The 21,483-nt window shown below is 44.2% G+C and overlaps 1 protein-coding gene and 1 pseudogene across 5 annotated transcripts in view; one reads left to right on the top strand and one right to left on the bottom strand.

Moving 5' to 3' along the window:
* ZMYM2 (zinc finger MYM-type containing 2) overlaps nucleotides 1-21,483 on the top strand; it is a 2,192,903-nt gene that overhangs the window by 1,855,517 nt on the left and 315,903 nt on the right. For all 5 annotated transcript variants that reach the window (XM_069640238.1, XM_069640242.1, XM_069640239.1 and 2 more), the window contains one exon: nucleotides 6,550-6,664. In XM_069640238.1, coding sequence (XP_069496339.1) covers nucleotides 6,550-6,664 — 115 coding nt within the window. The remainder of the gene's footprint in view (nucleotides 1-6,549; nucleotides 6,665-21,483) is intronic.
* Nucleotides 15,644-16,512, bottom strand: LOC138528861 (G1/S-specific cyclin-D1 pseudogene; annotated as a pseudogene).

Raw genomic sequence — 21,483 nt, 5'->3', positions numbered from 1 at the left:
AGACGAGGTTGGTTGGCAGAAAGGTTAGTTCAAAGATGAGAAAAGGACAAGCCCTCGGATTGGATAAAGATTTCAAACACTTTCACCGCGGCTGAACGAAGCGAACAACCGGATTTGCACAGTACCTTAAAACGGAGAGGAAGCTGTAGCTGAGGTGGGCGTTCCTGGTAGTTCCTGCAGGCTCACGATTCCTGGAGCGACTGTCGGACTGACAAGAAGTAGGAAGAGTGGAGGGTCCTGCACCACCCATGGAAGAAACCAGCAGCAGTGCAAAGCAACAAATAAAAGGTGTGCTCCTTAAAACCCAAGCCGGGTCCGACCTTCCTGGCTATCCGGCCCACTGTAGTTCTGTAAAGCGAATTCGACCAGAGGAGGGGTCCTGGCTTGAAGTTTGGGGCGAACTGGTTGGTCCCACCTGCTCAAGGGAAGATGTTTTCTGGAGGATCTCCTCTGTCGTCAGATTTTGAAGATTCGGACCTGCAGCAGGGCTTCACCAGGTGGTTCAGTCCTTGTAGGGGTCCTCTTCCATCAGCTCCTCGTTGGTTCTTTCGTTCCAGTGGCGACTCTGCTCTTCCATTCCCAGAGACCTGCTTTTTATGCAGTTTTTACCCCATTCATACAGCCTGGCTGTCAATCACACAGCAGGGTGGCTGTCCTGGGAAGGACAGTCACCCAGCCAATCAAACAGGAGTGCGACTTGGGTTACCAAGGGAACCCATGGCAGGGATCCTAAGACCCCTCCCTCACATCCTGCCTACCCAGACTTTCAAGCGCCCTAAGGAGGGCTTCTGTGCAGAAGCCCGCGAAAAGACAGCGAACAAAGGGACCAAACCTGGTTTGGCGCGCACAGTAAAACACACGAAAGACATTTACAAAAATAAATGGCGAATAAACCGAGCCGGAACCGTAATAAAATATATATGGTCAAGTGGGTTTGTTTGAGGCTGATATAATAGCCTAAAACAATACCATGGTTATTTAAGATAACCGTGGTATAAAAAATAGGGTAGTTACCACTGCCACCAGCAAGTCTTGATATAAAGGGAGTATAACAATGCTCCAAGAGACACAGGCAAAAAGGGATAAGAATGAACCCTTTCCAATACTCCATGTAAGATGGCGTGTACTGTGTCTGTGGTTTAAAGTGACTAAATAAAGAAAATGGAGTCAGTGGGAAGTCTCAAAGACAACCCTGTGTCAGTGCACTGAAGGTGCTGTGTAACACACATGAAACATGTGAGGCCATGGAGTAGGTGAGGCTCTAGTGCCCAAGATCACACAGAAAGTAGAAACACACACACCAAAACACATGTAACAGTGGGAAAAAGGCTCACACTCTTACCAGGTGAAAAAAACGAAACCCTAGAATCCAGCAAAGCTGCTGAGGGACTCATTAGGTAGGGGAAATCAGCCATGTAGGAGAATTCTCCTTAACACCCACTACTCTGGGGGCTACCCGATTCATGGTGGATGGTCCAGGGAGGAAGACCTCTTGCATATCAATCTGCTCACGGCGGTGAGCATGACGCTCAAGGCTTTTCTGCCCCTCATCAGAGACAAAGCGGTTCAGGTCCGGACAGACAACTCCACGACAATTCTTTTACCTGAACAATCAGAATGGCACCCATTCTCCCCAACCCCCCTCCTGTGCATGGAGGCAGTATCGATCTGGAAATGGAAATGAGTGGCAAAAGGGGAGAGGTTTGAGGTTCAGCGCAAGGATCTGATATATTTGGTTGGAGTGACTAGAGCTGCAGGTGAATGCAGGAGGCGCGATTTGCCAAATCTAACGCCAGGTAAGGAACCACAAAAACAAATGTTTTGCAATCACACTGCGCATAAACACTAGTTGAGTCCAAAGTGGTATAGTAGATTTAATTGATACTGAGGTAGCCTGACACGTGTTTCGGGCACGTGCCCTTCAACTGAGGCTGTGAGACAGGTGTGTTCAGTTTGGACCTGATTAGGGTAATTGAAAGAGGATAAAATCTTATGTGCTCCACTGTCATATGCAATTGCACTCAAAATATATGTAGAGGCGTTTCCGCGTAACAGCGTCTCCGCTGTGTTGAACTGGAGCTCCAGTTCGTTCAACACAGCGGAGACGCTGTTACGCCTCTTTCAATTACCCTAATCAGGTCCAAACTGAACACACCTGTCTCACAGCCTCAGTTGAAGGGCAAGTGCCCGAAACACGTGTCAGGCTACCTCAGTATCAATTAAATCTACTATACCACTTTGGACTCAACTAGTGTTTATGCGCAGTGTGATTGCAAAACATTTGTTTTTGTCGATCTGGAAATGGCCTCTGTCAGAGGGGATTTGGATTTCAGTGGTCCACCTCCCAGGGGACAGCAATGCCGAAGTGGACCAGTTGAACCGCTTGGGGTACAAAACCTGTGAGTGGGAGTTACACGTCAACCCCTGTTCCTGCGTTGGGTGTTTCCGGATCTGGACTCATTTGCATCTTCTCCTGAATTCCAAGTGACCCTGTTTTGCTTCGTGGATAGGTCAGGGGTCCTTGGGAGATGTCTTCCAGATCTGCTGGCACAGCCGCAGGTATAAAGCCTTCCCTCCTCCCCCATCGCTCCAGCGGACCCTCTGCAAATTCCATGCGTCATTGAGCTGCAGCCACATCCTGATTGCCCCTCACTGGCCTTCGAGGGCTTCGTTCTCGGATCTGCTGCAGTTGTGCTCCCAGGGGCCTGTCCATCTTCTGATCCCCAGCAGAGGCTTCCTGACGCAGCTAAGACTACAGCGTGCTCAATTTCCGGATGGCAACTGGGACATCATACTGGAGGCTGTCTACTCGATCCCATTATTAGAGCTAGTGGACTAGGATTTGCCACTGGGCTTGCGACAAGTGCGGAACACCATAAGCTTCTCCCTGGAAGATGTGCTGGTGTTCTCCGCATATCTGGCTCGTTCTGGCGTTCAGGTGGACACCTGCTGCACCTATTTGGCAGTCATTGGGGCCTACAAGAATTTCTCACTGCACGTTGTTTTCAGCAGCCAACCCGGTGGTTAGCGCACCTCAAGGGGCTGGCCAGGGTTTTTCCTCCGGTGCATAGGCCGCATCTGGTCTGGGACCTGAATGTGGTTCTTGCTGCCTTGCACCGCACTCCCATTGAGCTGATGGCCTCTGGGGACATCCGGCTGGTGACACCAAAGACAGTACTATTGGTGCTGCTCACTTCCGTGCGCAGGGTGATCGAGCTGCAGGCGTCGTCATCATGTGAGCCCTTCACTACGTTTCATAACGACAAGGTCCTCTTGTGCAATCATCTGCATTTTTGGCTCAAGGTGGTCTTTCCTTTCCATTTGAATCAGGAAATGTGCCTGCCGGTGTGCTTCCTGAACCCTCAGTCTGAAGCAGAAAGGGCTTTACATTCCTTGGACCTCAAGAGAGTCTCAAGTTCCATCTCTCTCAGACAAAATCTTTCAGGAAGTCGGAGGCATTGTTCATCATTTTGGGGTCAGGTCTTCCGGCACCCAGGCTTCCAAAGCTTCTATCACCCGTTGGATAGTCCAGGCCATTTCGGAGACACATACGGCCATGGGCAAACCATTTCATGAAGGGATTCGCATTTCAGTTACCTGCTTCTTGGGATGTCCCCCAAAAGGCAGCTACTTGGGGCCACTCAGTCGGCCTTCTTCAGTTCCAGGTGCGATGCAGAGTTCAGTCAGATCTTTTAGCTTCTTCCTAGATATGAGGCAGGTTGTCACAGCTCCACCCTATGGTCTTGTTTGGTGTAATCACCCACACGGATGGAGGAAAGGGGATGTGGCGTATGAGTAATTAAAGCTAATCATCATAGTGACTAGAGTACTCCTAGTCCATAGTCCCCTTTCTTCCATACATCCCACCCACCTTCCCCCACTTGTATGTCAGGGGCTATTAAATTCAGCGTAGGCAGGTATTTAAGCTTCTGATGTGTTAAGAGAACTGAGGTGTGAGTCACCTTAGGGCAGGACTTCGGGGGCCGTTCCCTTGCCTGGGGCTGCTCGGTATACTAAATTTGAAGGGGAAGCTCAATATTTCACTGCCAAAGGTTCCCGGACCGTCCCCGTGTTGGGGGGGGTGGGGACGCCCCTCAAGGATGGAGGAAAGGGGACTAGGAGTACTCTAGTCACTACGGTGAGGAACTTTAACTTTCTACATAAGAATAAGAAAAACAGGCCAGGGAAGTAAAGCAGAAGGCTTTGCATATCCCCAAAAAGTCAGGACAGGGTTCAAAACAAGCAACAAGAAAAAGGTATCCATAGAAATCTCTGTAGAGAAAGGTGCAAAAAGAATCAATCCTTACAATGTGCATGTATATATTCCTTCTCTCCTTTTCGCATAACTCCACTGGTCTGCCTACTTGATATGTGTGCACTTGTTTGCTCTGTGGACCAAGTGTAATTTCTTGCATGTTTTTTGTCCACTGCTTTGTGGACCATGCTTGCAAAATCCACAGAGCTCATTTATATTGATTTGTTAGTGTTTTAAGGAACAGGAAGCTCTGTTGTGCACACTACTTGGATTGGGCTGTAGGCCCTGCAGAACCACTCGCCGCCGCCCCCGTATACCACCTCAGTGTCCAGCATTCTGTAGCTTGGGGTGGACTCTAGCCCCTCATGCCATATCTTCTTCTCAATAACTCCTTCACATTGGGTGTACTCCATTCCCTCCCCACCAAACAGTTTCACGTGTGGAAAGCTAATTTGTCTTTTCCTGGTTTTTGTTTTGTTTTTTATAACTCGCAGGGGTGCCTCTACAAAGCGCCTGGGTCTACCAAACGGGACTGTTTTTTGGGACTGTCTAAATGCAATTGTTAATTTGTGGGGTTATTTACCAGGACTGGGCCCTGGGACATATTTCTGAGCATGGCATTTATTGTCTCGAATTGAGTTAAATTATGATATGGTGTTTTGGCAACTTTGTTTTGTGAAATGTCAGACTGATTTATTTCTTTTAAATTGATTTATTTAATTGTTTTTTTATAACGCACGGATCCGGGATTCATGCGTGGTCTTGCTATCCTCCGTTCACTAGTCAAGCAAAAAACAACAGAGTGAGCTACGCCGGTGCTGCTGTGCTATTGTCGAGTTTAATGGATAAAAATGAGCAAGAAAAGGAGACAGTGCTGGGTGCTCGGGTTGGACATGCCAGCAGATTGTTAGTCTGTCTACATGCCATTGGGGCCACACTACTACAGTAATAACTGGTAGCATGGCTACAGCAGGGTTGGTGGCTCTGGTGTATGGTGCAGACAGCAGCCAGGCACCCACGGTATCAGGCTCAGTGTCATGATTACCCTGGCTTTGCTGCACCTGTACAAGTAGGGGCAGCCACTGAGCACATGCAAGGCCTTCTTAAGCTGGGAACCTCCCCTTTTTTCTTCTAGAATACAACCACCGTCAGAGGCACCAATACACAGGTGCATGCCAGGCCCCAACTCATAGCGTCCGACACACATTGAAACATGACTGATTGATGCCACAGAATCAACAGTGCATTAGTGGGCTAAGGGACATCCAACACAGCACAAAAGGAAAATATCTAGCCAGCAGAACCATCAGTGGAAAGGGCCACTGCCAAGGAGGAATGCCGACCTACAGAAGATCTTCCTGAGGTGTTTGATAAGCAAGTTAAGTCAGTTAATATATCTGGTTTTGTCCACTACTTGACTGCATGAAGAAATGGAGAGAATATAAAAATGTTCCACTTACCACGTACTGAATAAGTTGACATTTATAATGATATATTTAAAGAATCAGTTACAATTGTTGATGTCTCATTTCAAGGCAGAACTACTATGCTCTATTATATAATGTTAACTTGATTGGTATGTTTAAATCACACCTCTTCCGTGGGTGGTGCACACATCACCACCAATGAGGCGTGGGCGTTTCAGCTGCAACCCCAATTATGTTGACACTGGGGGCAGCCGTGGGCAGTGAGCTACTGCCCTGATGTGACAAATGTGTTTTAGAAAATATTTGGGCCCAGGCACATATTTATTTACAATGTAAGCACTGTCTGCACGGGTATGTGGCATTGAGTGGAGGAGTCTAGGATATGAGGGTAATTGAGGATAGCGGAGCCTAGTTCTTGTGAGCACTGACAGTGGGCAGGTGAGGGATTAGGCCTGGATAGGGATGGTTTGTATAGCAAAGCAAAAAGTTATAGGACATTATCAGTCGGGCGTGCCGTGGAGTTGCTTAGCCTTGAAGACTACTCTGTCACTGTAAGATCTCACTAAGGGTGTAAGTGATAGTGCAGCACAGTGGTTTTGGCTATAGTTTCTTCAACATCTACCTCTCCCATAGCTCTGACATAAATTCGAATTTAAAGACTGGTAATCTGCATATATAATGACAAGCTTTCATGATCTATTGTCACAGGTGAGTAATTTGTTTTTATATTCCAGCAGTTTATCAAATTTCCAATTACTTTGGTAAACCAAAATGAGAAATCAATTTCAAATTCAGTTACATATGCCAAGAATAAACCTTTCATTTCAAACAACACTTTATCCTAATTTGCAGTTGTTTTTCCAATAGTTTTTGCATGGGAGCGGAAGAAAGGATAATATATTTATTGATCTCAAGTACCATACGTTTGGTCAAGAATTGAACAAAATTATAAGAAGTTGGCAACCAAGCATCCTTCCAGATGGTAAGTTATTTATTTTAATAAGTGGTTTGCTACTATGTCCTTGCTTTTGTTGAGGTTTCTTGAATCATTTAAGCACTCAGATGCTGCTATGACGTGGCATGTTTCTTCAATTCAAGCACTGTGAAGGTGCAATACAGTAGCATGTTTCGTACTAGACACTGCAGCATTAAAGAAACAAATACTAAACCATAGACTAGCACGACAATCAAATACTACCTCATTATTCATCTACTAGAGCAGTAAAGGGGGTTGGTGGAGGCCGATGGCTTAGCGGTATGTAGATACGCTATATGAGGATGTAATCCTGGCAGTTGTTAGTATTTGAAGTAATCAGTTCTTAAGTATTAAGCTACTATTTCTTCCTCAATGGCACTGGTTTAACTGTCTAATACAGTTGTAGTCCATTTTTAGTTTTCACTGAATCAGGTCCAATTCTTAGGCTACCAATCAGATCAAGTTGGATTTCAAAAAGGTAGAGTCTAAAACAGCAATTAGTTTGATCAGCCAGCATCCAAAATAGACCACCAAACACTAGTACTTCGATGTGGAACATTCTACCAATCCGATGCAACGTGCCCTGTACAGATTACGTGGCTTGTACATTTTCCAAAAGAATGACCGACTTCCAATATGAAAACAGAGTATGGGAGTTACGTAAACATACCAGTTGTAAAAGTAAAAATGTAATCTACATAAATGTGTCCATGCAACAAGGTATACGTTGGAAAAATATCTAGACAAGTATGTGTGGAGGATCAATGTACATCACTCAAAAATCTGTACAAAAAACGTAAATGTGACTTTAATGGCCCACTACGTAGAGGCAGGACTTGGACCTGATGTTTTCTGGTTTGTAATGGAGGGTGGGGGGGCAGGGGGGGAATCTGCTACCTGGAAATTATATAACGAATAGGCTACGTTTTAAGTAACAACTTTGGATGCATAATTTTAGATCGTACAAAAGAGGCCTTAATATGTTGGAAGACTGGGACTCCATTAGGTGACTCCATTCCAAGATGGCCACAATTACTTTACTTACTTTTTGATAAGCATTGGCCCCCTTTTTTATGTTTAGTAAAATCTGTAATTTGAAATCGGTATGCCAGACATGTGAATCTGTCAGATAATGACAAGTTAGTACACTGGTTGATTCCTTTAAAATAATGCAATTGCTCGACAGTAGGGCCCCGCGTGAAAGTTGCTAGAAGTAACTGGACACTGCCAAGTGCTTAAATGCCTGCACTTTCTTTCTAAACAAGACAGACGTCTGATACCATGATGTTGTGCTTACTAAACGTGAATGCCAGTAGAACTACACAGCAGTTATCGTCAAAAGTCTAAATGTCTGTCTGGCCTTTCCAAGCAGCGTGGATGCAGGATACTGTGTCTACATTTTAAAAAAGACTACTCTTCCTCAGGTAAGATAGTTGATACCATAGTATTGCTTTGGGTGCACAAAATAGCTAATTTAGAACACAATCTTTGGATTTTAACCAGTATGAGCTATATTCCACAGCTTGGAAGTGAATTTTGCCAAACAAAATGTGAGTATATCTACACGTGTGCAGTGCCAAGTGATGGTCACTGGTAGAGGTTTTCAAAAGTAATTTACTGTTACATATAGGTTGAACAAATCGTCTTGTTAAGTAGTAAGTCAACAATTTGGATTTTAAGATTAATTTGGATAAATGAGATAACATTCCATGGCCCTCCAAGTTAATATTTAGTCACACTTGATTTGTTTGGTCACCACGATGAAGTGACGATAGTCAACTCTGCATGTCGAAACCTATTGGTGTTCTTGTTGCAAAGTGATGTATGGCAGCAAGATGCTACCATAACTTATGCAACCATTTAAATGAGCTTAGATTGTACACTATCAAAGTGGTTCTTCTGATCCAAAAGTATGAATTGTGTGGTGGAAAAATTAAGAACTACCAAAAAGTGTCTTCTCTTATGCAAATGATTCAAATGTCATTAATATGATTTTCTGTTTACTGATGATTATTTGATAATGCAATGTACATAAATGAAATCCTTTGAAGATTAAATCTAATGGTATTTTGCACATATTTATGAAATTGTGATCTGGTGTCGTATGAAATGGTGTTGAGAATGATTAAATATTTGTAATGCTTTTTAAAACATTTATTGGTATATGAATTGATTGAGGAAGGACCAATATGCTGTTATAGAAATGTTCTGGGATTAGTTACCTAATAAAATACATTTTAATACATTCTATTTTCGATTTATCCTGTATGAATATTATTCCGTAGGAATTTACTGTGATCCCACTTCATGTATACAGGGATAGAAATTAAGATTGAATAAGCATGAGCCAAAAACAACTCCTGGGTATCCTGCATTAGCCAGTGGCCAGGAGCTATCACTGGGCAATTAGGAGCTACTATATGGTGTTCTGCAATTCTGACTTACACATAAGATGCAGATTTAACATTTTCTTCATTATCTATGACCCTTTATTCTTTATATGTTATATAGATGTGCCATAATGGCTATTTATAGATCGTCCCAAACACACAGTTTCATTTACATATGTGTTTGCTCGGCATCAGATGCAGGGGTGTGGAATTAAAACAAAAAATCCACTTGTCAGGAGACATGACAACCGATCTACTTGTCTTTAAAAAAAATCTTCTTATCAATCTGTGGCCTGTATATATTAAATATGGCACACTGTCGGGAGCAGTATTTCCAGGATGTGGTCGCTGCCTGCCATGCTCAGTCACTAAATGGCATTTGCCATGGCTCCCGAGGGCAAGACAGTTATCATTGAACAACAGTGCCCAGAACGCAGTGCGTCAGACGTCACTATGTTACACTGCAACACCCTGCCAAAATCATCAATGCAGGTAAGTAAAGCAAATGCAGTAATGATGGGAACTAGTCACAAGTTCAATATCATATCTTTAGAAGTCTAGCCCTTAAGATGAATGGGGCTTTGTGCCCAAAGGTCACAGGTAAGAGTGCTTTATTATTATTATTTATTTCTTATAGGGCACCACATGCCCTCGGACCTCAGGGCACACACAAAACAAACATGACAGAAGACATTCAGATATAAAGGTCAAAGCAGCGGGGTGTGACTAGGGAAATGACAAAGGAGAATTCAACCTGGTTTAAGGTTGAACAGGTGGGTCTTTTCTGCTTTCTTAATGTTAGGGAGAATTCTCTATAAGGCTAATTTCCCAAACCTAGTGAGTCCCCCAGCAGCTTTGCTGGATTTTTGAGGTTTATTTTTTTCTCTCCTGCTAAGAGTGAGATTCTTTTTGCTCCCACTCTTCGACATGATTTGAGGTGTTCCTTTAACTTTCCATGTGTTTTATGGGCTATGGGGTCTTTTACTCCATAGGGTCTCATGTGTTTTTTTTAGGTGGGTTACACAGCACCCTCCGTGCCGTAACCCAGGGGTGTCGTAGCGACCCCCCAACATAGACTCCATACCCTGGGACTGAATACTGTCTCCCAAGGCATGTAAAGTCACCATTGGCTTTGCTAGTCCCAAATTATGAACAGAAACCAGTACAAACCATCATATTGTGGACGTACTGGTCGGGGCAATTCGATTGCCCCGGGGTCTGATGTTCTTGGGGGCACGTCTCCGTCCCCCCTGATCGAGTTTTGGCTGGTGGCAGTGGATACTACTTTTTATATTCGACCGCGAATATATCTCTATGGGATTTTCCCATTGTTCGAGGCTACCAACTTTAATTATTTAATTCTTAAAGCCTCGAACATACCGCCGGTTTATTTATTTAATATTAATTCGCCGGTTGGTATTTTTTGCCAGAACTCGATTCTAAAATGGCGTTTGTGTTCTCTTCTGTGACTCCAACCCAAGTCGAGCCCTTTGTTCCACTTTTTGGCGGCCTTCTCCACAGAAGCCTCCAAAAGTGGTGCCACTCTGTCTGGGTACCACAGGGGGTGTGGGAGGGGGTTTAGGCACCCTGGATTGAGTTACCTTGGTAACTCAAGTCGCACTCTTGTGTGATTGGCCCACTTAGCATGTTTGATTGACAGCTCTGCTGAGTGAATGGGGGTGTATGCTGCATAAAAGCAGGGCTTTGGGGGCTGGAACTTCAGAAGTCGCCACAGGACCTAAGAATCCGAGGGGGTAGAAGCTGAGGCGGCCTGCAACGACGACACGATCGGTGGAGCCCTGCTGAACAGTCTCACCACTTTTCCCAATGACAGAGGAGATCTCCAGCCCGGAGTGTCTTCTTACTTCGACTGGTGGGGATAACCAGTCTACCTTCTTTTCGCCTTCCTCGAGCATCTCGTGGCCGCCTCTCCTGTGCCAAGCACCCCGGCAACCGGGATACCACGTTTTCACCACTACCGCGAACCGAAAGGGTAGTACCTTTGCACCAGAGAACTCTGTGGCTGGTTTCTTCCCTGGCAGTGCAACGACCTTCATCTTCCCTCCACGACGAGATCTTCTCTTCCTCTGGATGACGCTGCGACTTGCACCCGCTGCCAGGAACAACTGCCCCCGCTGGAGGATCCTCTCCATTTAAGGTACCGTGTTCCGCCTGGCTTCCGTTGCAACCGATTGAAGGGGGTGTATTAAATCCTCGTCTCTCGAACCTGGGTTAGCGTGGGACACCTTAGCTAACTTTTCTGAACTGAACTAAACCTTTTTCGAACTACCTCTACAAACTTTGAAGACTATGTGTAACTGTCTGATCTTGGGCACCTTCCGCCTGGCTCCCTTGAAAGTGGGCCTGGCACCTAAACTTCCTTGCTCACCAGTAGACTGTGCCTTCCTAACTTGCTGTGGTTCTTTAAAACGTGTTTAGTGTGTATGCTTCCATAATTCTGCTTTTCCCTCCCTTTTTATTTAACTTGTTGGAGTGCCATCGAACGTTAAGCGCTCACCTCTGTCTGGAAATAAGTGGTGTTAACTAAGACTTGTCCAACAAGTAATCAGGGATGTACATATGATAATAGTGATTGTGTTTTGAACTTATCTTACCAATTTAGGGCTAGTGTGTTTTATAAGTGTGTGTTAAATAAATTATTATATACTTTTACACCCAAGCTCTGGTCAGTGTTTGCTTGTGCTACTGTATTTCTGTACCTATTTTGTATGCTCTGTATACTGCCTAAATCTTCTTGAGGGAAGTCTGACTGCTCAGCCACAGCTACCAAGTGAATCTCTGTGGTACAGACTGCTACCAAGTGGGTTTACTGCCAAACACCTGTAGTCTTAAATCTTTTGCAGTGGTCCCTAAGGGAACTGCACAGGTTTCTGCCTAACACTTAAATACCTAGATGGAGACAATAGCCCTTGGTGCGACTGGCAACTCATTCCATACCCTTGCTGCTTGAATGTCGAAGCTGATATCTCCAAATTTGTGCAACTTGAACTGTGGTTGGACCATCTTGAAGTTCTCTTTAGAACGCAGATTTTGACTTGGTTGACTCACCGTCAGGCGGTCTGTGAGGTATTTATTTAGGGGCTGCAGCGGCCCAGCATTTGTGTGATGGGGTCAGGATCTTGTGTGTTGTTCTTAGTTTAACCGGTAGCCAATGTAGGGCACTTATGGCGGTCGTTATATGTTCATGTCCGCCATTTTGTGTGACTTGCAGTGCTTGAATGTTAGCCTGTGAAGTTCCGACAAGTATACTGTTACAATAGTCTAGCCTGGTGTTAATTAGGTTAGTGGCCAGAAGAGCACTGCTGGTGGTGAAGTTATATGCCCTTACATGGTTTAAGAGCTTGGTCACGTAGCCCAGGTGGAGCCAACGTGTGAGACCTGAGATCTCATTGATAATTCTGATATCCTAATATAGCCCCAAGGTCATCACACAATTGGCTACTGTAATCCTGCTACCAGCGAGGGAGAAGCTTTTGTAGTCAGAATTAATTTTTTTTTTACTCGTGGTCCAGAGGCCACAATAAGGAGCTCTGTTTTTCCCTGTTAAGTGCCAGAGAATTTGATGCAATCCAAACTTGGATGGCATTGTAGACTCTGTTGAGGGCTTCAGAGTCCTTTGTGTAGTTGCCAGACAACTCAAGGATCACCTGGGTGTCGTTGGCAGAGTTGTTATTTTGGACACCCAGGTAGTGTAGGAGGCTGAGTAGAGGTCTAATATAGATGTTAAACACAGAGGGCATGATACAAGACCCCTGTGGGACTCCGCCAGACAACCCAAGGACCACCTGAGTGTCATCGGCAGAGTTGGTATTTTGGACACCCAGGTAGTCTAGGAGGCCGAGTAGTGGTCTAATATATATATGTTAAACAGAGAGGACAAGATACAAAACCCCTCTGGGACTCTGCAGGTTGTAATGGAGGGTGTAGATTTAGCACCCTCAAATTTCCACTTTAGCGCTACGTGGTCCCTAAAAGGAGGTGATACATTGAGAAGCCAAGTCTGAGCAACATGCCAGGTACTTTTAATCTGTCAACCAATAGCGTGTGATCAATCAGATCAAAGGCCGCTGGCAAATCCAACAGCATCAGCATGACTGGATGACCTCTGTCCACAATGCTTGTGAGGTTGGATTTAAGATCCAGCATGGCAGTTTCAGTGCCATGCCAGGCTCTAAATCACGATTGGTGGTTACACAGTATGTTGTTGCCCTCTCTGAATTCCTGGAATTGCAAGTATACCACTCTATCCAAGATTTTAAGGATGAAAGGCACGTTTGTTATGGGCCGATAATGTTTTGCCACTGCTGGGTCGAGGTTACTCTTTTTTTAGGAGTGGGGTAATCCAAGCCTCCTTCAATGAGCGTGGAATCGGACCTTCCGTAAAGCAAAGATTAACTAGTCTGGTAATCCATGGAACCAGGACATCAAATGATCCTTTAAAGGTGTTGGTGGGATAAGTGTCTCCCAAGCTGGACGTGGGGTTTAGATCCGAGATTATCTTGAGAATTTTGGACTCTGTATATTGCTTAAATTCAAATTTCGGCATAGTATTATTGAAGTTTTTTAAAGTGTCAGATAAACTGGCCTTCCTCAGAACCCATGGGTCTTAGTTTTTGCTCCTGGGTGGCTAGCTGATGTGTGATTTTAGCCGATAATTCATCATGTATCTCCTGACACCATGATGAGTCTCTGATGTGGGTTTGGTTAGCTGTGGACTTGTCTTCAAATTCTTTAAGAATATTAAATAGTTTGCTAGTACTAGATTGAGCGTTGGCAGTTTCTGGTGTTAATAGTTTGGGATTTGGCTTCAACAGTGGCCACCTTTAACTTTTTCACAGGCTCTTTGTAAGTGTTGGAGGATACAGGTTTCTGCACCATTCCTTTTCCAGCGATCTTTTCACAAGTCTTACTTGAATGATGTCATCATTAAACCATGAATTTTTGACATTTTCATTCTTTACCTTCTTCACTTTTTCTGGGTCAAGAGTCTCTATGCATGAGTTGATAGTAGACGTAAGGTGTGTGGCGAGCTCGGTGGAATCACTAAATGTGTAGTGGAAGTAGCTCAGTGATGAGTAGGGCTGACAGTCCGGGAGGGGTGACATTCTTAAAATTCCTGCTTTTTTCCAATTTCCTGAGCTGTATATCTAGTCTTGCTAGAGTTTTTGGAGGGTGTAATAAAGCGTTCACCATATAATGATCAGACCATGGGCAGTGTTGATTCCCAACACCTGTGGTCCGTTAGAGCTGGGCGAGCCCGACAGGATTTGGGCCGGCCCGAACCCCAACTAGGGCTCTGGCCAGACCTCCCTTTCGGGCTAGTGGCTGCCCAAACAGGAGCCGGCCACAAGCCCCACTAGTTGCTTGCCCATTGCTTCCATTTATAACAACAACAAAAAAACACACTCGCCCCTATTCCGGCCTGACTGCCAGCATATAAGAGCAGCACAGCACCGGCTCGGGGGTGCGGCTGCACAAGGGTGCCTTGCCTCCAGTAGCTCAGTGTCATGTAATGAAGTTTCTTATGCTTGTTAATCTGCTTAGAATCACATGCTGTGCATTTAGTTCGACATCTAGTGGTAATCGCAGAGTATTGCATCTTTCTTTCGAGGATTGAAAGAGGACGTCGACATGGGAGTGACTGTAACACGATCTGTAAACAATATTACAAATGCTGCTTTGGGTTTGGGTTTGCCCCGTCTGGAAATAATAAAACGCAACAAATATTTGAGATTCCAAAATAGAGATTTTCAAAGTTTGCCTTACAGCAAAAACACAATTGTTACACTTAAGTGGGAAAGAAAACACGATAGCAGAAAGCCATTGCAGTCTCTCACAAATGACAATGCAAAATGGTCATGTGTATATATACCTAAATTCCAGACATTATGTGCGCAAAGCTGTAGACATCTCGTGGTCACATCATCTCATCATGCTAACTCTGCACAATTATTCTACGTGTCAAGATATAATATATGGTAATGTGTGTTTGCATGTCAGCAGACCTATCACAAGTTCATGACAGCAGCTGGATCAAAAATAGCATATGCTTATATGTGCTTCTGTGTAAGAGTTCAACTTCTAAACCAATTTCTGAACCACACGCAGCTTTCCTTTGCGAAAAGGGACGTTCGCATCAGGCGCTTTATTTTTGCATAGCCTTCGCAATTTTCAGTTACTTTAAGTAAACATCTTGATCAAAGTCAGCAGAACCACATCACATCTGTGATGACCTAATGTACAGACTAAACACGTACAAAAGCTGTATAAAGTTCATGTCTTTGAATTTACTCATTTATCTTAAGCAAGCAGGTTTCGTGAATCGTGTGCAGTAAATCTATTTCATAGTGTGGCCTAGTCATTTCAGTTAGAAGGGCTTTCATAAATGGGTTTTTAGCAGTTTACATTATAATGGCTTTGGCAGGTTACATTGTAATAACTAACGAGCATATAAAATACATTTTCCACAAACAGCCCTTAAGAACATTAGTTCTACAATAAGAATTTTAGACCATAGCTGGACAATCGCTTGTGACACATAACCAGCGTCACCACTAGTGGTGCGCAAGTCCCTTTAAATGTTCACGTCTCGTACATCAGTAGGAGTGCAAGGTAGGCTATCCTCGTCGTCAGTACTTTTGCACTCGGACGTGTTGTTGTGCACGGCGTAAACTGGATTCTAGCAGCAATTCAATTTGCTCCTGGCAAGCCTGTAAACAATCCTGATCACACTTGATGATTTTACGAAAGGAAGGGTGTGAGACACCTCTGGGAGAGGAAACTGTAGGTGTTGCCGAGGGAAGGCCTTACACAGCTGCAGCAGCGCTGCCTGCCGCAAGCATGGATGTAGGGTTTGAAATAAACCTGATGTCTGTAGTGCAGAGGGCCAGGAAAGTGTGTGCGTGCTTGTGGGTGATAGTTTGGTGTACTCGGTCAGTGGTATTTTGTAAAGAACATGTTCAATGAAGTCATGAGGGGTGACAGAAGCTAAGTCCCATTTTAGTTTGTTCAATGTGAACCGCTCCATTTGCACTACTTCATAGGGTCTGATAGAATTAGCTGTGTAGATGCAGAGCTTTTTCACCGTTAATGGGATGGTTTCTTTCATTTTTGATGCCAAAAACATGCAAGTGGCCCCCAGGAGTTGCAATTGGTTTGTTTTAAGCCGTTCCACAGACATGAATCTGTCCAGATAAGTAGTTGCCAGAGGGAACACCTCTTATCTGCACCTCTGCTCTTCACATACTTCCAGCATCCAGGTGGCCACAATCATGTGCATGTAGGGCTGCACCTCTTTCTGCACACACTCGAAGTAGGAGGCTGAGGGGGAGCAGCTCTCATCGGCCTTCAGCATGGCTTGCAGCACCCTGTCATTCAGGAGGTTGGTGCCAGGTAGGCCCTCTGGATGCTCTCCACCTCGCAACAAAGTAGCAGGTGTTCCATGTCTGCCCTTCCCCTTGGTGTCCTGCGCTTGGCTCTGGAGCAGAAGTCTGCGTTTATTTAAGTTCTTGGTGGCAGTGAGATACCTTTTCACAGAAAATGTCCTAACAGAATGAGGTAAAACAAGGGTTATAGGAATGTCAGGAGTGTTCATATGCCTCACCCCAAAGACAGTTTGTTAAAGATGCCGGTATTCACCGCCCTGGACAATCCATTGTAGAAAAGGAAACCATGTCAATCAGCACAGTCATTTTAGCTTTCGTTGTCTGAGGTTATACCGTGGTCCCTCTGTCACTACTGTAATATTGTTGGGAGGCACAGCATCTGGGTAAATGTTGCACAGGGATAGTCTTTGGGAATTATCGGTCCCTTTTGGCACATAGTCTTTCCATGGCAACTCGGTAATGTATTCCCAGCCAGAAATGGAGAAGCCTGCTTCACATGGCTGCATGTATCCAGTCACGATGTCCTTCACACCTTACAGCAGTCTGTGTGGCCAATAGAACTTTTACAGGGCCTTTCCACCTTGGCTGTAGGCTGGATGAACTCTGGAAATTCTTGGTGAAGATCCAGTCGCCAGGCTGGATAGAGCGGCCTGATCCTTCCAGAGGTTTAGGCAAAGAGTCTTTGACCTGTTTATGGATAATAGACAGCCTCTTAGTAAGCTCCAAACAGTAATCACTCAACAAAGGATAAGGGACATTAGACAGTTTTCTTGGACTTGGGATTACCCATATATTGGCAGGTCGTCTGATTACTATCTCATAAACTGATAAACCTACTCCCGAGTGTTGGACAGTACATATGGACATTACGGGTAGGGGCAAAGCATCAACCCTCTTGAGAGGGCTACTAGCACAGATCTTTGCCAATTTGCTCTTGAGGGTGGAATTGAAACGTTCCACAAGCCCTGATGCTTGTGCGTGATATATTGTATGGAATTTCTGGCGTATTCCCAACGCATGACCTACTAGTTCCATTGTTTTATTAACAAAGTGAGCACCATTGTCACTCCAGATTGTATGGGGCAGTCTGTATCTTGAATAATACTCTCTCGCCAAAGTCTTGCCAGTACTCGAAGAAGTATTATCCACCATAGGGAATGCTTCTGTCCATTTGCTAAACATACATACTACAACTAAAATATATCTGAATCGCTGATATTGTGTCATTTCTATGTAATCCATTTGAAGGCATTCAAAAGGTAGTTCTAGGGGTCTAAAATGACCTCTGGGGTAGGTGTACCCTTTCCTATATTGTGTGCTAAGCATGTAATGCAATGTTGACATGTAGCTATAGCTGTCTTTCGAATGTTATTATTATACCATACTTCACTCAATAAGGCTACAATTGTATCTGCACCTGTATGGGAGGGGCCATGTGCCATTGCGACCATCATAGGCACATATTTGTTAGGTAACATCCATAACCTTTTATCAGACTTGTATACATAACAACCATCATCAAGGGTAGCATGGCTATTCCATTTCTCAATTTCCTTTTTGGATGCATCTGCTTGTATTTGTCTGACACATTCGAGAAAATTATCAAATTCAGTAGTCACTGGCGGACTCACTGATACATAGGTTACAGTGACATGTGCTTGGGCAGTCAATTTAGCTGTTTTATCAGCAAAAGCATGACCTATTCCCTCTTCATTTGTCACTTTCTTGTGGGTGCTACATTTTATGACAGCTTGCTGTCCAGGCACTACCAGCGAATTCAATAACCTTGTGATTAGCATTCCATGCTGAATATTAGTACTGGGAGAACTAAGGAAACCTCTCTCAGCCCATAGTCTTCCAAAATGATGCGCCACACCAAATGCGTACTGACCATCAGTGTAAATATTCACTCTCAAATCAAGGCTGAGCTCACATGCTCGAGTTAATGCACTGATCTCTGCTGCCTGGGCAGAGTGCTGTGGTATTTTACATCTTTCAACCACAGTTTTCAATGTGGTTATAGCATAGGCAGCTGTGGAGCTACCCCATGGCAGTTTAAAACACGATCTATCCACATACAAAGTTCCATCAGGATCAATTAAAGGTACATCAGTCAAGTCTATCCGTCCCTTTGTTTCCTCATCTGTTGTTAAAATACAGTCCTGCAATACAGTGAGGTCATCAGAAGGGAGGGGTAGCACCGTGGCAGGGTTCAGTGAATTACATCTTTTTATTGTTGTGTGGTGCAAGTAAAATGTATTCATATCTAGTCAATCATTTGTCATATGCTGCGTTTGGGTCTTCTTCATCAGAATATCAATAGCATGAGGTACCATCACAAACAGTGGATGTCCTTGAACTATACTTTCAGATTGTTTGACAGAAAGGGCAGCTGCTGCAATTGCCCTTAGACATCTTGGTAACCCTTTAGCCACTGTATCTAAGGTGGAGGAAAAATAGGCACAAGGCCTGTGTTTATCTCCATGCACTTGTGTTAATACAGATAAAGCACAACCCAATTTTTCATGCACAAACAAGGAAAAACACTTAGCATAATTGGGGGTGCCTAAAGCAGGTGAATTATACAAAGCCTGTTTCAGCATATCAAAGCTTTCTTGGTGCTCTGGTAACCATGGCAATGGAGTTGGTGTCTCTTTAATAGTAAGTTTGAGTAAGGGTTTTGCTAAAAGAGAAAAATTGGGGATCTATTGCCGGCAAAAACACGTCATACCCAGGAAACCTATCACTTCTTGCCGAGTGGTTGGAGCTACTGTACTAAGTACAGCTTGTATTCTCTGTTGATGTAAACTCCTTTCTCCCTTTGCAGGAGATGGCCTAACTAGGAAATTTGCTGTTGGCAAAACTGTAGCTTATTCTGAGAAGCTGTGTGACCCAAGGGTGCTAAACAATTCAATAGTTGGACTGTTCAGTTTATACATTGCTCTTTGGTGTCAGCAGCTATTAGTTAATCATCTACATATTCTGAAAGGGCTGTACCACTAGGAAGTGAAAAGCAATCTAGCTGTGCTTTTAAAGCTTGACTGTAAATACTTGGGCTCTCTGGGTAACCTTGTGGGGCTCTACAGAATGTATAAGATCTTCGTTCAATAGTAAAAGCAAACAAATACTGACTATCCACATGGATTGGAACACTAAAAAAAACTCATTCTTAAGGTCAATAACAGAAAAATACTGGGCAGTAGGTGGGAGCATGGTAAAAAGAGAGACCATATCTGGCACAACTGGAAACTGGGGCAGCACTATCTTGTTAATAGCACGAAGATCAATTATTAGTCTCCCTTCAGGTGGTGCATTCTCACTAAACTTCTTCCGGATAGGAAGTATAGGACTGTTACAGGGGCTGCCTGCTATCTGTTTGATAATGCCCTTAGCTAAGAAATCCTGTCTCACTGGGCGGATTCCTTCTAGTGCTTGTTGTGTCATTTCGTACTGGGGTATTCTTGGGTAGATAGCACTATCTCTTAATGTAATACGAACAGGTTCTACCTGGAGACACCTTACATAATTTTTACCTTTGGCCCATGCTCTTTCATCAACAGTTAGTAATACATTTGGAAGCACACCTGTGGTAGTAACAGAGTATGCACAGCCGTTTTGTAAGTAATCAGACATGCAAGTGAGGTAGACCCCATCAGGCGTACAATAAATAGTAGCATGCAATTTCTTAAGCAGATCCATTCCCAATAAATTCAAAGCACATTTGTCAGTAAGCACAACAGGAGCAAGACATGAAATGGGTCCTATAGAGAATTGGATTGGCTCTGAAATAGGGCTATGAACAGGCGTATTAGAAAAACCTACTAATGTGTTTACCTTTCCAGAGAGGGGCACAGTAGGTACCAATTTATGGGAGATAGATGTATGGGTAGCCCAAGTATCAAGTAAGAACTTCATTTTTCCTGGTTTTGCATCTTTAAGTGATAACTCGACATATGGTCCTTCAGGGTCTACTGGAATCTGTACTCTCCCTTTATCCGCTCTTCAGCATCCATGTCCTACAAAATCACCTTGAACAGTGGCTGAGCTGGAATAGGAGGTCATGGCCATAGTTCCCCACTTAAGCGCGATGAAGCATTTAAAGAACTCTGTTTCACGGATGATGCAGTCCCCCAATGAGCCTGGAGAGTGTGGGCTGGAGGAAACGGCATCCGCCGTACTTATGGATGCTTACGGAGGTCCGTGAAGCATGGAGCTGCCAGCAACCATTGGAGCATTTTGCCTGGGAGAGCTCCGTCGAGCTTGGTAGCAGAGCAGCTTATGATGACATCATCCCCTTTTTCAGCGTGTATGGCCAAGGTGAGAACGCCTATAAAACGTGTTCCATAGCTTTACACTGGGTGTATTGAAAAAAGCACCCAGCTGTGTTGGACTGTGGTGAGAATCGTGTGATGTCCAAGATAAAACTGTTGAGCACGGAAGAAAGAAGTCAGCCCTGAAGCATCGCAGACAATTGGCTTCGATTTGGCCTCGACCTGTATGTAACTAGTTGCACAGGACCGCAGTGACAAACGGACCAAATAGGCAGTTGGAGATGTAAGCGAGGTATGGTATCACAAGTATGACACTGACACAACAGGTACAATTTGTAAAAAGTTTATTAAAGTTTCAATGGGGTTGCAGAAACTCCTGCTTTGCCCTATAGCTCGGATGGGAGCAGTGTCGACCATCAAATAATAAATAAAACAGTCCTAGTTGTGTCCGTCAAATCAAAATTGCCTATACTAAGAAGACCTAATGCCTGCCCTATACATTGTACAAAAAAGTGAAAAGGAGAATGTTATCCAAAGGAAAGTCAGTGTTCAAAGATAAAGAATAAATGTGGCTGAGTCAGCTCTCCTCCCCATGTTGGACAGCACAGAGTAAGGCAGTCCCTGTAGGCAAGATGACACACTCTGGCTCAGGCTCCTAACACAATAGGCAGTTCAAAATGTGGATCATGGCCTTCCACGTTAAAATGTCTCTTTCCTGGTTCTAAAATGCAGTTAGACAAAGATCACACCTGTCTCCC

Source organism: Ambystoma mexicanum, chromosome 7q, assembly GCF_040938575.1.
Source record: "Ambystoma mexicanum isolate Mex_15411 chromosome 7q, UKY_AmexF1_1, whole genome shotgun sequence".
Taxonomy (NCBI): domain Eukaryota; kingdom Metazoa; phylum Chordata; class Amphibia; order Caudata; family Ambystomatidae; genus Ambystoma; species Ambystoma mexicanum.
Note: the sequence above shows the minus strand (reverse complement) of the source record. Positions and strands in the feature narration are given on the sequence as shown.